The following is a 15,209-nucleotide window of genomic DNA, read 5'->3' on the forward strand; positions in this document are numbered from 1 at the left end:
CTTCTCCCTATAGATGCTGCCTGGCCTGCTGTGTTCCACCACATTTGTTTGTGTGTAATACAGTTGGTTTGTGTACTGCAAGATTCTACTTTATTGGTGCAATAATATTTAAGAAATGTTGATTATAGAATCAGTATGAGGGATGACATTGAGGAATTATTTGAGGAAATAACACGCAGGTTAGACAAAGGAGAGTCAGTGGATATTGTTTACATGGATTTTCGGAAGGCCGTTGACAAGGTGCTGCCCTTATGGCTGATAAATAAGAGCCCATGGTATTACAGGAAAGATACAAGCATGGATAGGAGATTGGCTGACACCCTGGAGGCAAAGCACGGAATAAAGGGGACCTTTTCAGGTTGGCTGCTGGTGACTAGTGGTGCTTCGCAGGGGTTGGTGTTAGCACCGCTTCTTTTAACGTTATGTAACCCCCTGGGTCGCCTCAGGCTCGCTCAGCTCATTCTCGTCTAGGGGGAGCAGCCTTCGGCCCCGCCAAACTGGGTAATCAGCTGGTGTGGATGCTGTGTGATGTCCCCGCCTCGCCCAAAAACAGACAGTACACCATATGCGATTAAATGAGTACAATTTATAAAGGTTACTATAACTAAGTGATTAATAACGATACAGTATATATGAAGAGAAAATTAAAGAAAAGGCGCCAAACTTATCAAAGTCCAAACCACTTCGTGCACAGCCGTTGGAGCTCAATTTCTGAAGTCTTCTGGCCACCATTCGATCCCCTCCGAACTCCTCGACTCGCAGCTCAGGACCCTCCGAACTCCTCGACTCTCCAAACAGCTCAGGACCCTCCAAGTGGTCAACCAAGCACATCTAGCTTCATTCCCCCCCCCCCCCTCCTTGGAGAATCTCCCGGCCTCGGACCCCCCTTTGGGGTCCGATCCTCGCCCAGCTTAGACCATCTCTCGACCCCCTCGTGCCGATCTGCCCAAAAGCCCCTCAACAAAAGCTTACAGACTCAGAAGAAAGAACATTAATCCCCATTTGGTTTACAAAGGAATACCATTCTCGTTATCAGTAAATTAGCATTCCTGCTAGTTAACAAAAAGAAGAAACCCTCTTTACAGTTATATGTCAATGATTTGGATGATGGAATTGATGACTTTGTGGTCAAGTTTGCAAAGATACAAAGATAGATGGAGGGGCAAGTAATGTTGAGGAAGCAGGGAGCCTGCAGAAGTACTTAGACAGAATGGGCAAAGTAGAAGTGGCAGATGAATATAGTATAGGAAATTGTACTTTGGTAGAAGGAATAAAGGCATAGACTATTTTCTAAATGGAGAAAATTCAAAAACTAGAGTTGCAAAGGGTCTTGGGATTCCTGGAATATAAAAACAAGGATGTAATGCTGAAGCTATTATAAGGTATTGCTCAGAGCATTCTTGGAGTATTGTGAGCAGTTTGGGCTAAGAAAGGATGCACTAGCATTGTAGAGGTTTCAGAGGTTCACGAGAATGATCCCAGGAATGAAAGGGTTAACATATGAGGAGTGTTTGATGGACCTGGGCTTCCACTTGCTAGAGTTTAGAAGAATGAGGGGGAATCTCATTGAAACCTATTGAATATTGAAAGGCTTAGCCTAGATAGAGTGGAGAGGATGTTTCCTATAGTGGGGAAGTCTCAGGCCAGAGGCACAGTCTTGGAAACAAGGATGTCCCTTTAGCACAGGGATGAGGAGGAATTTCTTTACCTAGAGGGTGATGAAACTGTGGAATTCATTGTTACAGATGCCTGTGCAGGTCAAGTCATCTTTATGAACACTTTGGTAAAGACCTAATGAGATATATTTCTCCCAGTACCAATTACTCGTTGGTACTTCATTTTAGAGATCAAAGGTGAGCCATGCTGCAAATGCAGAAATGATGTGCCCTCTTCTCATTCCTACCATCAAAGATGAGGTACAGGAGCCCACGGAAGCACACTCAATGTTTTAGTAACAGCTTCTTTCCCATATCATCAGATTTCTATGCCATAGACACTACCTCACTTTACTGCTCTTGTTTCGCATTATTTATTTATAAGTATATTTCTTACTTTCTATTTTTGTATTGCACTGTACTGCTGCTGCAAAACAATGAATTTCATGACATATGTCAGTGATAATAAATCTGATTCTAATTCTAATTAGACTAGCAGCTGCACTGCAGTTGACAATACTATCCTAACCTGAAGTCCACATAGAAGGGTAAGTGGAGAGTGCTCAGGAAAGGAACCATGTTATCTCTCTCTCTCTCCCTCCTTCCCTATAGAAACCATCTTTGTCAGATCAGCTAATTTCGTATAGACAGATTTGTTCTTGAAATCCATCCAGTTTCTATGGATCATCTACCTTATGGTCACGACAGTAAACTGAATTTAAGAAAAGATCAGTCATTTTCAGTTTTCCAGCGCTAGAATCACTTGATATTTAATAACTGCTCTGATCAGCAGGACTGGAATTTTCAACAAATTTATACCACAAATATAACTCAGTATTTTGGTGAGTTACAGATAAACATTTCTGTACTTAACTGCAAATTAGCACAGCCCATAAACAGATGGGTACAATTATATAGGTATTTGAAAACTTTCTTCCCAAATATGCTGGTTATATAATTTGTTTACAGTTTCCAATTCTAAGAAAGTTTGGAGCAACTGAATTCGTCCCTTTAAATAAAAGACTTGACTGATCCTGAGTGGAGCTCAAAATCAGTTTAAAGTTGCATTTATTCTTAGTTTTATGAAATTATTACATATATTGCTACTTAGACTGCCCACTAATTTTTTTTTATCATTTTCCCTATCTTGTAGTGGAACTCTGAATATGCAGTTCTAAAATTTATGTTCCATTAATCTTTTTCTTTAAATTATCAAGTATCTTGGTGTATCATAACTTGTTGCTTTGAAAATTTTATTGGCTCTTCTGGCTTCCCCGTGATGATGTAGGTGGCGATGATGCTGTTAGATCCAGAGCTAGATTTATAGGAGTCACACTGGTTTGTCCATTTGTACTATTTCGAGATGATGAAACAGATCTGAAAAAGGCAAAAATGCAATTGGCCATCAGTTACTTAAGTGATCTCATTATTTTTAGATGAATTTCACTGACCCAAATTTTTCAAAAATAGTCTCAGAAAACTGGAAGATGTCTAAAGATCTTTCACATATGATTTTAATCATTTCAGTGAATGAAATTAATCATTACAGTTTACAAAATACTGTCTGGACTAATCTGAATCATATTTACACAATATCTCAATTGTCCAATTTAAGATTTTAGTGATATGAAACGGCAAGTTTGTTCTAGGTACTTTCAAATATTGTTTATAATAAGTTAAGGCGGACTGAGAAATCTGATGGAATAATGGGCTAGGCTTTTATGGCAGTCCTGCAAAAAAAAAGGTCATATAGTTCCCTGCAAACCCTTGAGGCATATAATCAAAAACAAAAAACTTCAGATGCTGGAAATCTAAAATAGAAAAAAAAAAATGTGAAAAGGATACATATGCTCAGCATGGTGTCCAGAAAATAAGTCATCAATCTGAAATTTTAATTTTGCTAATTTTTCCTCCGTACAGAAGCTACCTTGGAAGATATTTCCTGTTTGTGTAAAATGCTGCTTTATTGCCCATCTTTTCTCTTCTTCCTGCCTACAAAATAGTTTATCGATATCCAATTTGAACGCCAAATTGCTATACTCTTCTCCATTCATTTAACCTATAATCATTCTGTAATCCTTTGCAAACTCTTGCATTCTCCTTGTAGCCCACTTTCCCATCTGGCTTTTTTGTTTCATGGACAACAATTGCTCATTTACACAATTAAGATTTGGCTCACTCAATTGCTTCTACCGAATGATTTTTATGGGCCTGAATTTTACGCAAATACACCCATCCATTTGTACAGGACTACCAGCAATTACTTTAATAACTGCAGGATGATTGGCAATTCCAGGCTTCTGTTTAGGTAATCAGTGATCACTGTGTCCCCATACTGGACGCTGAAATATCTTCACCAACTATATTCCCTTCCATGGAATGGAAAAGCTGTTAGCAAGACTTCAAGTTTCAGGTATTTTAATATAATTTATGTCTGTTCTTGTGTGTTCTATTTTTAAGTATATTACTTTTTTTTTAGCTTATTTCAACCAAAATTTTAAAAAGTTTTTATTTTTAAATAGTTTTGTAGAGTCAGATACTAGCAAACTTTTGGACAAGCAGTTCAGCCCAGTGGCATGGCTTCACCAGCTCTTTGAACATTTTAATAAGATTTATGATTGAAAAATCTTGCACTGGTTTGGACATCACTGATAAGACTTAAGACACTTAAATAAGAAGGGTGAAAAAATGACCATGGATAGAAACAGTATAACTACAGGGTTTAGAGTACAGTACAATTCAATCTGTCAAGTTGCAGAACAGTGACGAGAGCTGAGTGCCTACTCTTACTCCTAATTTGTAAGTAATGGTCAAACAGACTTGGTTTTCCTGTGATTTTTCCCCCATGAGAATATTACATGATGAAAACACAAGGTGCATCAGTAATTTAGTACTGGATTAGAGTCTATCACACAAACGGTATCAGTAGGTGCAGATTTATAATTATTCAGTTTTTCATCTTGTATTGATGGGGCAGACATAATTCTGGAGTGCTTGGGTTGCTCAGAGACCCCTCTAAAAGGCTAATGTAATGCAATCATTTTAACTATTCACATTTTCACAAGTAAAACCAGCTTTATGTGGAATTGTATGATTATCCTGGACAAGTGAGTTTGTCCTATTAAGTCACAGGTCTTAGGATAGAATTAAGGAGGGATGCAGCCAGTGGTAGTTAAGGAACAGCAACGTGTACATATCATGATGGCTTATGAGTTATAGACTGCAGATTTAAATGTAGACCTATTATCACAGTTTGATGACTGTGATCGAGAATAATGGGTGAAGGATGCTGCTAAACCTTATATAAAATTAAAACTCGTGCTTGTCATTATCTTGGAGCATCACAAAGGTTTTTTTCTGAGGATCAGATGTATCCAGTAATCTCTCATTGAACCTTACCGAGCTAATGAAGACTGCTTGGCCCAATGTAGAAGACCCATTCAATTAATACTCTAATACCTTCTTATTATCCTACGCCTGATTGTTCTTTGGAGGGTGCTGTTGAATCTCATTCCAGCATTCCTTCAGTCATTGCATTTCTGTAGGTGAAAATATTTCTTTTAAGCATTCCACCTCAGAGTCTTTTGGAATTAAATCTGCGTCTGCATGCCAGTAGAAATTGGATTACCCCTTAATTTTTTGTTTTGCTCCAATGATGCCAGCTTCTCTAGAATTTAACATGGATCCTTCCTGAGGTGCCATGCCCAGTGTGTTTCAGGCAGTTACCATCCCCTGTAAAGAACCTGTCTGTGACATCTCCCCTAAACTTTACTCTGCTCACTGATGTCCTCTGGTATTAGCCATTGCCACTCTGGGGAAAAGGTGCTGGCTGTCCTCTCTTTGCACCTCCTAATTTTATACAACTCTATCAAGTCACTTCTCATCCTCCATCACTCCAAAGAGAAAAGCTCCAGCTTGTACAACCTTTTGTCATACAACATATTCTCTAATCTAGATAAATTTCCTCTGCACCCTCTAAAATTTCCACATCCTTGCTATAATGAGGCAACCAGAACTGACCACAAGAAAGTATGGTTTAACCAGTTTTATACAGCTGCAACATTACCTCACGCTCTTGAACTCGAACCACCTAATTAAGGTAAGCACACTATCAGCTATCCACTTGTGCAGCAACTTAAGACAGATCTGTTGACTAGCACCCCAAGATACCCCTATTCCTTTAGACAACTAAGAATCCTACCATTAACCTTGTACTCTGCCTTCAAGTTTGATTTTCCATAATGTATCACTTCACACCTTCCCAGACTAAACTCCACTTGCTGCTCCTTCACCCAAAACTGCATCCTGTCAATATCCCACTGTAACCTATGACAACCTTCTACACTATCTGTTACACCACCAACTTCATGTCATCTTGCAAACTTATTAACCCAGCTCTCCACTTCCTCATGTCTGCTCCTGTGTCTTATGTTTTCATCCACGTCATTTATGAAAATCACAAATAACGGGAATCAGAACATATCTCTGCAGAATACCACTAGTCCATCTACTACCATCCTCTACCTTCTGTGGGCAAACCAGTTCTGAATCCATACCTCATGACCTTCTGGATGAGCCTGCCATGGGGAGCATTGTCAAATGCCTTAGTGAAATGCATATACACCACATCCATTGCACTACCTTCATCAATTAGTTTTGTTACCTCAAAAAAAACATGATTTAGACTCTGGGGGATTAACTATCCCTCTGAAGATAATGCTTCTCCAAGTGCTGGAAAATCATGTCCCTAAGAATCTTCTCCAATACTTTGCCCACCATTGGAGTTAGACTTACTAATCGATAATTCCCAGGATTAGCTCTACTAGCTTTGTTGAAAAACAGAATAACATTTGTCATCCTCCAATCCTCTGCTACCACTCCTGTGTCAGGGAGGATGCAAATATCATCATTCATGCCCCAGCTATCACTTCCTGTGTTAACCTGGAATATATCACATTTGACCCCAGGGTCAAGGCTATCCTAATATTTTTCAAAAGCTCCAACACTACCTCCTAATTTCAACATGTTCCAGCACATTAGCCTGTGCTATCCTGATCTCACATTTGTCATAGTCCTCCCTGGTGAACATGGAAAAGCATTAAGGACCTACCCAGGCACATTTTCCCCTTTATGCCTAATGGTCCTACCCTCACTTTAGCTATCTTCCTGTTCTTCACCTATGTGCATAATGCCTTGGGGTTTTCCTTAGTCCTACTCAGCAAGGCCTCATGTCACCTTCTAACTCTCCTAAGTCCCTTCTTCAGCCCCTTCTTGTCAACTTTATAACTTCTTTATGTCTACTTTATAAAGAGCCCTGTCTGTTCCTAAACCTTAAATATGCCTCTCTTCCTCGTGACTGACTGGAACAAACCTATCCTGGACCCCATGTAAATGCTCCCTAAGTGGCCTCCATATTTTCTTCTGTACATTTCCCTGAGACAATTGCTCCTAATTTATGCTCCCAAGTCCCAGATTAATACCATCATAATCAGTCCTTCCCCCAATTAATTATTTAAAAAACTTATTATCTGCTCCTTGCCCATAGCTATGCTAAAGCTCACACACTGAAAGGTCTGTTACCTGATCAGGTTCTTCACATAGTATTAAATGTGGTATGGCCTCTACTCTAGTCAGCCTGTCCACATACTTTTATCAGGAATTCTTCCTGGATATGACAAACGTATTCTGCCCATCTAAACCTTTCGCACTAAGGAAATGCCAATCGATACTATGTAAGTCGTCCATAACAACAATCCTGTTATTTGCACCTTTCCAAATTTGCCTACTTATTTGATTCTGGGTGGTTAATAGGGGGTCTGTAGATACTCCCAGTAGAGTGGATTGCTTCCTCGTTTCTGAATTTCATCCACACTGCCTCAGTAGACAATTCCTCCATGATGTCCTCTTCTGCAGATATGATCCTATCCCTGATTAGCAATGCCACTGATCCAATCGATTTTTAGCTCTCTCCCTATCCCTTTTGAAACATCTAAACCCTAGAATATCAAACAGCTAATTCTGCCCTTGTGGCAGCCAAGTCTCTATAATGGCCTGGGAAGAGACTACCATCCAGGGGTCTTGTTCATGTCAACAGAATCTCTTGTTCTGTTCTAACTGATGAATCCTCTATCATTATCATTCTACTCTTCTCCCCCTCCCCTCACTTCCATTCTGAGCCATAGAGCCAGATTTACAAGTAAGATATCCCAGTGGCCAACCATTTCAATTCCAGTTTCCTTTCCCATTCCAATGTGTTGGTCCATGGCCTCCTCTACTGTCACAATGAGAGCACACAGTTTGGAGGAACAACGCCTCATATTTTGTGGGCAGCTTCCAACCAGATGATAACTTCCGGTAATTTCATTCCCTCCCCTTTCTCTTTTTCCTTATCCCTTTCTGGCTCCACTCTTGCCTCTTCTCTTCTCACCTATCACCTCCCCCTGTTGTCCCTCCCCTTTTCCTTTTTCCAATGGTCTGCTGTCCTTTCCTATTGGATTCCTTCTTCAGCCTTCTCCAGGGATCACCTCCCTTCTTTCTGCAACCCCATTCCCTCATCCACCAACCTTCCCCCTCACCAGGCTTCAGCTATCACCTTTTACTTTGTACTCCTCCTCCCTCCACTTTCTTATTTTGCTTCTTTCCCCTTCCTTTCCAGTCCTGATAACCAGTCTCAGCCTAAACGTTGACTCTTTATTCCTTTCCACATATGCTGCATGACCTGCTGAATTCGTCCAACTTTTTGTATGTGTTACTCTGGATTTCCAGCATCTGCAGGATCTCTTGTGTTTATATTCAGTGCCAGAAACCTGGCTGCTGTAGTTTTCCTACCACACAGTGACTGCCTGTTCACATTTCCCCTTCTGATGGTCACCAAGCCATTTACATTCTGCAACTTAGGTATAACTGCCTCCTTACAATTTTTGTCTCATCAGCCATTAGTCCCCCCCCCCCCCAAATGAGCTGACAACTTAACTCATTGATGAACGTACTGGGCATACCCAAACCAAAGGCTGTAGATGAACAAGGAGATTCATGTTTTGCTGAGGACTAGATCTGTGGCATTCAAAACCAGTGTCCAGAACTGTATAAAATATCTAGGTACAACCTACAGAAGGCTATTTTAAGAATGAAGACCAATTCTGTTTTAAGTTAGAGCTGGAATCAAATGCACTAGCAGTGTTTGCTGGTCATTACTTCCTACAAGGTGAAACCTGACTTCACGAATGGTTATGATGCTTAACTCCCAGATGAGAGTGCCTTTTATGCATGCCTTGAAAAGGAGAATACAACTACACCTGTGCAAATTCCTGCAGCATCCGGTAATCCTGTGATTTCTGTCTCAGGATCTGATGTCAGAACATGGCACTAGGTTAGGGCACTGAAAACTTGTGTCAACCAGCTGATGGCAGTGTTCAATCTTCAATCGCTAACTGCTGCAGTTTGAGGTTCCCACCTGTTTCAACAGGGCAATAATCATATTCGTACCCAAGAAGAGCAGTGTGAGCTACCTCAATGATTATTGCTCAGCTGCACTCACATCTACTGTGATAAATTGCTTTAAGAGGTTGATCATGGTCAGAATCAACTCCTACCTAAGCAAGGACGTGAGCCTGCTGCAATTTGCCTATCACCACAGTAGGTTACAGCAGATGCAATCTCACTGGCTCTCCACTCAGTCTTAGATCACCTGGACAATATCAATACCTATGTCAGGCTGCTGTTTACTGATTACAGCTCAGCGTTTAACACAATCATATCCTTAGTATTGATCAACAAGCTCCAAATCCTGGGCCTCTGTACCTCCCTCTGCAGCTGGATCCCTGATTTCCTCATCAGGAGACCTGTCACTGCAGATTGGAAATAACATCTTTCTCATTTGGCAATCAACAGTGATGTACCTCAAGATGTGAGCTTAACCCACTGCTTTACTCTGCACCCACAACTGTGTGGCTAGGCACAGTTTAAAAACCATCTATAAATTTGCTGATGACACAAATATTGATTGCAGAATTTCAGATGGTGACAAGGCAAACAGGAGTGAGACAGATCAGCTGGTTGAGTTGTGTTGTACTCAAAGTAACACCAAGGAATTGACTGTGACAAGGAATGGGAAATCAAGTAAACACACACCAGTCTTCATCAAGGAATCAGCAGTGGAAAGGGTGAGCAGTTTCAAGTTGCTGGGTGTCAACATCTTTGAAGGTCTATCCTGGGCCAAATATATTGGTACAATTACAAAGAAGACATGACAGTGGCTATCTTTCAATAGGAGTTTGAGAAGAATTGGTATGTCACCGAAGATTCTCACAAATTTCTCTTTTCTTTCTAAATCTTTTTATTAATATTAGTAATATGGACAGAATACAGATGATATATTGATAAAGAAATTACCAACATACACATTCCATTACATATGAAAAAAAACATACATAATAGTTACAATATAAATGATTTTACCAAGACATAAGCCATAAGATATATGTATGGACATAGTAAATCTAAATATTTCATAATGTATAATATAAAAAAAACAGAAAAAAGAAAGAAAAAAAACAAAAAAAAATTTATATAATGCAAAACTAACTAATCTAATCTAATAACTATAACTAATAAGTAATATAAAAGAAAGAAAAACAAACAAAAGAGAAGGAGAAAAAAAAGTGGGCTGTTTATAATATCTCACAAAAATAAGTATTCATCAATGCCGTCCTCTCAAAATACATAAGCTAAAAGCTAGGAAATCAAATGTACTTGGCACAGGGTCATATTACATCATATGAAAATGTTGAATAAATGGTCTCCATAACTTTTCAAATTTAATAGAAGTCTCAAAAGTACCACTTCTAATTTTTTCTAAATTTAAACATAACATAGTTTGAGAGAACCAATTAAATACAGTGGGAGGATCAATTTCTTTCCAATTCAACAATATAGATCTTCTAGCCATCAGAGTTAGAAATGCAATCATTCGACGGCCTGAAGAAGATAAATGCTGTGAATCTAACATTGGTAAACCAAAAATTGCGGTAATAGGATGAGGTTGTAAATCAATATTCAAAACCGCAGAAATAATATCAAAAATATCTTTCCAATATTTCTCCAAAAATGAACACGACCAAAACGTGAGTTAAAGACGCAATTTCAGAATGACATCTATCACAAATAGGACTTATATGAGAGTAAAAATGAGCTAATTTATCCTTGGACATATGGGCCCTATGTACAACCTTAAATTGTATTAGTGAATGTTTGGCACATAACGGTGATGTATTAACTAATTGAAGAATTCTATCCCAATTCTCACTAGAAATACTAAAACTAAGCTCTCTTTCCCAATCCTGTTTAGTCTTATAAAGGGGCTCTGAACGTATCTTCATAATTATATTATAAAGTTTTGAAATAAGCCCTTTTTGAAAAGTATCTGAAGGCACAAAATTTGGAAACGTAGAGAGTACAGAACTTAAAAAATGTCTAATCTGTAAATATCTAAAAAAATGAAATCTCGGCAAGTTATATCTGTTGGATAATTGTTCAAAAGACATGAAACAATTATCTAAAAATAAATCAGAAAATCTTAGTAATCCCTTAGTTTTCCAAGCTGAATAAGCTTGATCTATAATGGAAGGGTGAAAAAAACAATTAGATACAATAGGACTATTTAAAACGAATTGAGTCAACCCAAAAAATCTCCGAAATTGAAACCATATACGCAATGTATGTTTAACTATCGGGTTGTCAATTCGTTTCGGCAATTTAGAAAGAGCAAAAGGGAGAGAAGTCCCTAAAATAGAACCCAAAGCATAAGCCGATACCGATTTAGTTTCTAAACTCACCCAACAAGGGCCAACAGATCCACCCCCATCTTTCAACCAGCATAACAAATATCTAATATTAGCTGCCCAATAGTAAAATCTGAAATTAGGTAATGCTAACCCGCCTTTCTTTTTTGTCTTCTGTAAATATGTTTTACCTAACCTGGGATTTTTATACTGCCATATATATGAAGAAATTTTAGAGTCAACATTAGTAAAAAAAGATTTCGGGATAAAAATTGGTATCGCTTGAAAAATATATAAAAACTTAGGTAAAATAACCATCTTAATAGCATTAATCCTACCTATTAGAGATAGAGACAAAGGTGACCACCTAGTAAACAAACCTTTAATCTGATCAATTAAGGGTAAAAAATTAAATCCAAACAAATCTTTATGGTTCTTTGTGATTTTGATCCCTAAATAAGTAAAAGAGTCATTAACTAATTTAAAGGGTAAATTTCCATAAATTGGGACCCGTTTATTTAATGGAAACAATTCACTTTTATTAAGATTTAACTTATACCCAGAAAACTCACTAAATTGAGCCAATAATGATAAAACTGCTGGAATGGATTTCTCCGGGTTAGAAATGAATAGTAATAAATCATCTGCATACAAAGATAACTTATGAATATCTGTCCCACGATTAATACCCAAAATATCCTGTGATTGTCTGATGGCAATTGCCAAAGGTTCTAAGGCAATGTTAAATAGTAATGGTCTAAGAGGACATCCCTGTCTAGTGCCCCGAAATAGGCGAAAAAAGGGAGATCTTTGATTATTGGTAACCACTGAGGCTACTGGAGTATGATAAATCAATTTAATCCATGATATAAATATCGGACTAAAATTAAACTTCTCCAACACATTAAATAAGTAAGGCCATTCAACTCTGTCAAATGCTTTCTCCGCATCTAATGAAATCACGCATTCTGAAGTATCATGTGAGGGAGTATAAACAATATTCAACAATCTCCTAATGTTAAAAAAAGAATAACGATTTTTAATAAAGCCAGTTTGATCATCTGAAATAATTTTGGGTAATACCTTCTCCAGTCTAGATGCCAGTAACTTAGAAAAAATCTTGGAGTCTAAATTCAATAAAGATATAGGTCTATAAGAAGCACAATTAGTAGGGTCTTTATCTTTCTTCAATATTAGAGAAATGGAAGCTGTATAAAAAGATTGTGGCAAATTCCCTAATCTAATGGCCTCCTCAAAAACCTTACCTAACCAAGGGGAAAGAGTAGCGGAAAAAAATTTAAAAAATTCAACTGTATAACCATCTGGACCCGGTGCTTTCCCAGAATTCATTGAGGAAATAGCCCCTTTAATTTCTACATCCGTAATAGGAGTGTCCAATATCAAAAGATCATCAGATGATAACCTTGGAAAATTTAATTTCCCCAGAAAATCAGACATGGTATTATAATCTTGAGGAAATTCAGATTGATACAGGGAAGTATAGAAATCTTGAAATGCCTTATTTATCTCATCATGATTAACTGTCAGATTCCCATTCTGCTGACCAATCTTAGTGATTTGACGTTTAACCAGAGCATTCTTCAATTGACTAGCTAACAGTTTACCAGATTTATCACTATGTATATAAAAATCAGATTTAGTTTTCATTAATTGATTTTCAATCGAGGATGTAAGTAATAAACTATGTTCCATTCAAATGGAACATAGATTCTCACAAATTTCTACAGATATTTTATGTACAGCCTACAAACTGGTGGTATCATCATCTGCTATGGAGGGTTCACTGCACTGGATTGGAAAAAGCTTCAGAAAGTTGCAAATGCAGCCAGTTCCATCAATGGCATGAGCCTACCCAGCATCAAGGACATTTTCAAAAGGTGATGCCTCAAAAAGGTGGCATCCATCATTAAGGATCCCCATCACCAAGGCCATGTCATCTTCTCATTGCTACCATTAAGTAGCAGGTACAGGAGCCTGAAGTCAATGAATCTTCAAAGACACTATTTTGTTTTTTTCTTTTTTGCTCTCTTTTTCCACTGTAACCTTTACCCAACAGGCTGGTATATGTCTAGGGGAAAAGGAGATCCAGCCACTCTCCAACCCACCTCCCGTACACGCAGGTGCTGTGAGAATCGAGTTAATGCCTCGCGCCCGACAACAGTATCAAACCCACAACAAATACCGTTATGAAATACACTTTAAAGAGTTTACTAAAATTAAAAAAATAGTAGGCAATACAATATATATATATATATATATATATATATATATATATACACAAGGAAACAAACAAAAGGCGCCAACTTATCAAAGTTCAGTCTGTTTAGTGCACTCGTTGGAGCTCAATCAACGAACCAATCGACCCATCCGGCCATCGCACCTGGGACCACCCTGGTGGTCTTACGAGCAGTCCAGCACACGTCCACCTTCCTCAGCGCCTTCCTCGGCCTCTCCAAAAAAACCCGCGAAAACCCCTCCCCCAAGTTTCCAGCATCACAAGACACAATGACATTCCCCATTGATTAACAAATGAATACAATTACCATATCAGCCATTCTAAAGTGAAACAACGGCGAGAGAAACACTTATCCGACAAAGAAACATTCCTACTTGTAACAAACCAAAGAGGCCATTTTGAGTAACATACCCAGGACATTGTACATTCTCTCCCCACCAGCAAATGTCATGCCCTCATGGCATTACTAGAGGTCCCCAAAGCTTCTTGCAACACACAAAACCCAACCCAGGTGCAGAAAGCAGTGACATAACTACCCAGAGCAGTAGAAATCACACTCGGTTCTCCCGGTACCACATATGTCAACCGCTCCGGGGGGCGCCTAATCCTCTGAGATCTCCATACCCCTTCTGCCCCACTGGGCTCCCTCGTCACCTGCGAACCCACTGTCTCGGACACCCCAGGTCTACCTGACAGACCCGCACCCCCTTCCTCACAGGGGTCCTCCCTCACCTGAGATCTCCCCGGCTCACGCTCGGGTTCCACCCTCTCTCCCACCAATGTAGGCTGCCTCTCCATCTGACCCTCAAGACCTTCCCTCCTCTCACCCAATTCAGTATGGGAAGGGCCAGGAGCCTCCTCTCCTGGTACTGGAGCACCAGCGAATGGGAACAGGGCCCACTCATCTGAGTCGTCCTCCTCTGAATCGGTAGCCATTCCCGGGTGAGGGACCCGTCCCCGCTCTTCAGCAGCGGGCTCTTCCCGTTCTCCGCGCCCTCGCAGAGTCCTTGTACTGGGCGTAACCTCCCATTCGGGCTCCTTATCCACCTGCACCGCTTGACCCAGTGGCAGCAGGTGATTCCTATGGAGTACCTTGATAGGCCCTTTTCCATCCTCAGGTTTCACCCGGTAAACGGGCAGGTTCGGCATCTGGCTCTCTATCACATAGGGGCTGGCCGCCCATCGATCTGCCAACTTGTGCTTACCAGGGAGTCCCAAATTCCGTAAAAGGACCCGGTCGCCCGGTAATAACTGTACAAACTTCACCTTTCGATCATACCGCATCTTATTCTTCTGATTTTGTTTGGTAGCCGCCGCCTCGGCCAACTCGTACGCCCGCTGTAACTCCCTCTTCATGTCGGACATGTACTTTAGATGGGACTTCCTGGGAAATTCACCCACTCCACCTCCAAAACACACGTCAATGGGCAACCTCGCTTCCCGCCCGAACATCAGAAAATAGGGTGAATACCCTGTAGCCTCATTGCGAGTACAATTGTGACAGTGAACCAATTGTCC

General features: G+C 39.7%; 1 protein-coding gene across 1 annotated transcript in view; it reads right to left on the reverse strand.

Moving 5' to 3' along the window:
• Nucleotides 1-437: 437 nt before the first annotated feature.
• The window catches only part of ccdc39 (coiled-coil domain containing 39), a 133,897-nt gene continuing 119,125 nt past the window's right edge, over nucleotides 438-15,209 (reverse strand). Inside the window, exon 20 of the mRNA XM_059944769.1 lies at nucleotides 438-3,032. Coding sequence (XP_059800752.1) covers nucleotides 2,909-3,032 — 124 coding nt within the window. The 3' untranslated portion in view covers nucleotides 438-2,908. The remainder of the gene's footprint in view (nucleotides 3,033-15,209) is intronic.

Source organism: Hypanus sabinus, chromosome 2, assembly GCF_030144855.1.
Source record: "Hypanus sabinus isolate sHypSab1 chromosome 2, sHypSab1.hap1, whole genome shotgun sequence".
Classification (NCBI taxonomy): domain Eukaryota; kingdom Metazoa; phylum Chordata; class Chondrichthyes; order Myliobatiformes; family Dasyatidae; genus Hypanus; species Hypanus sabinus.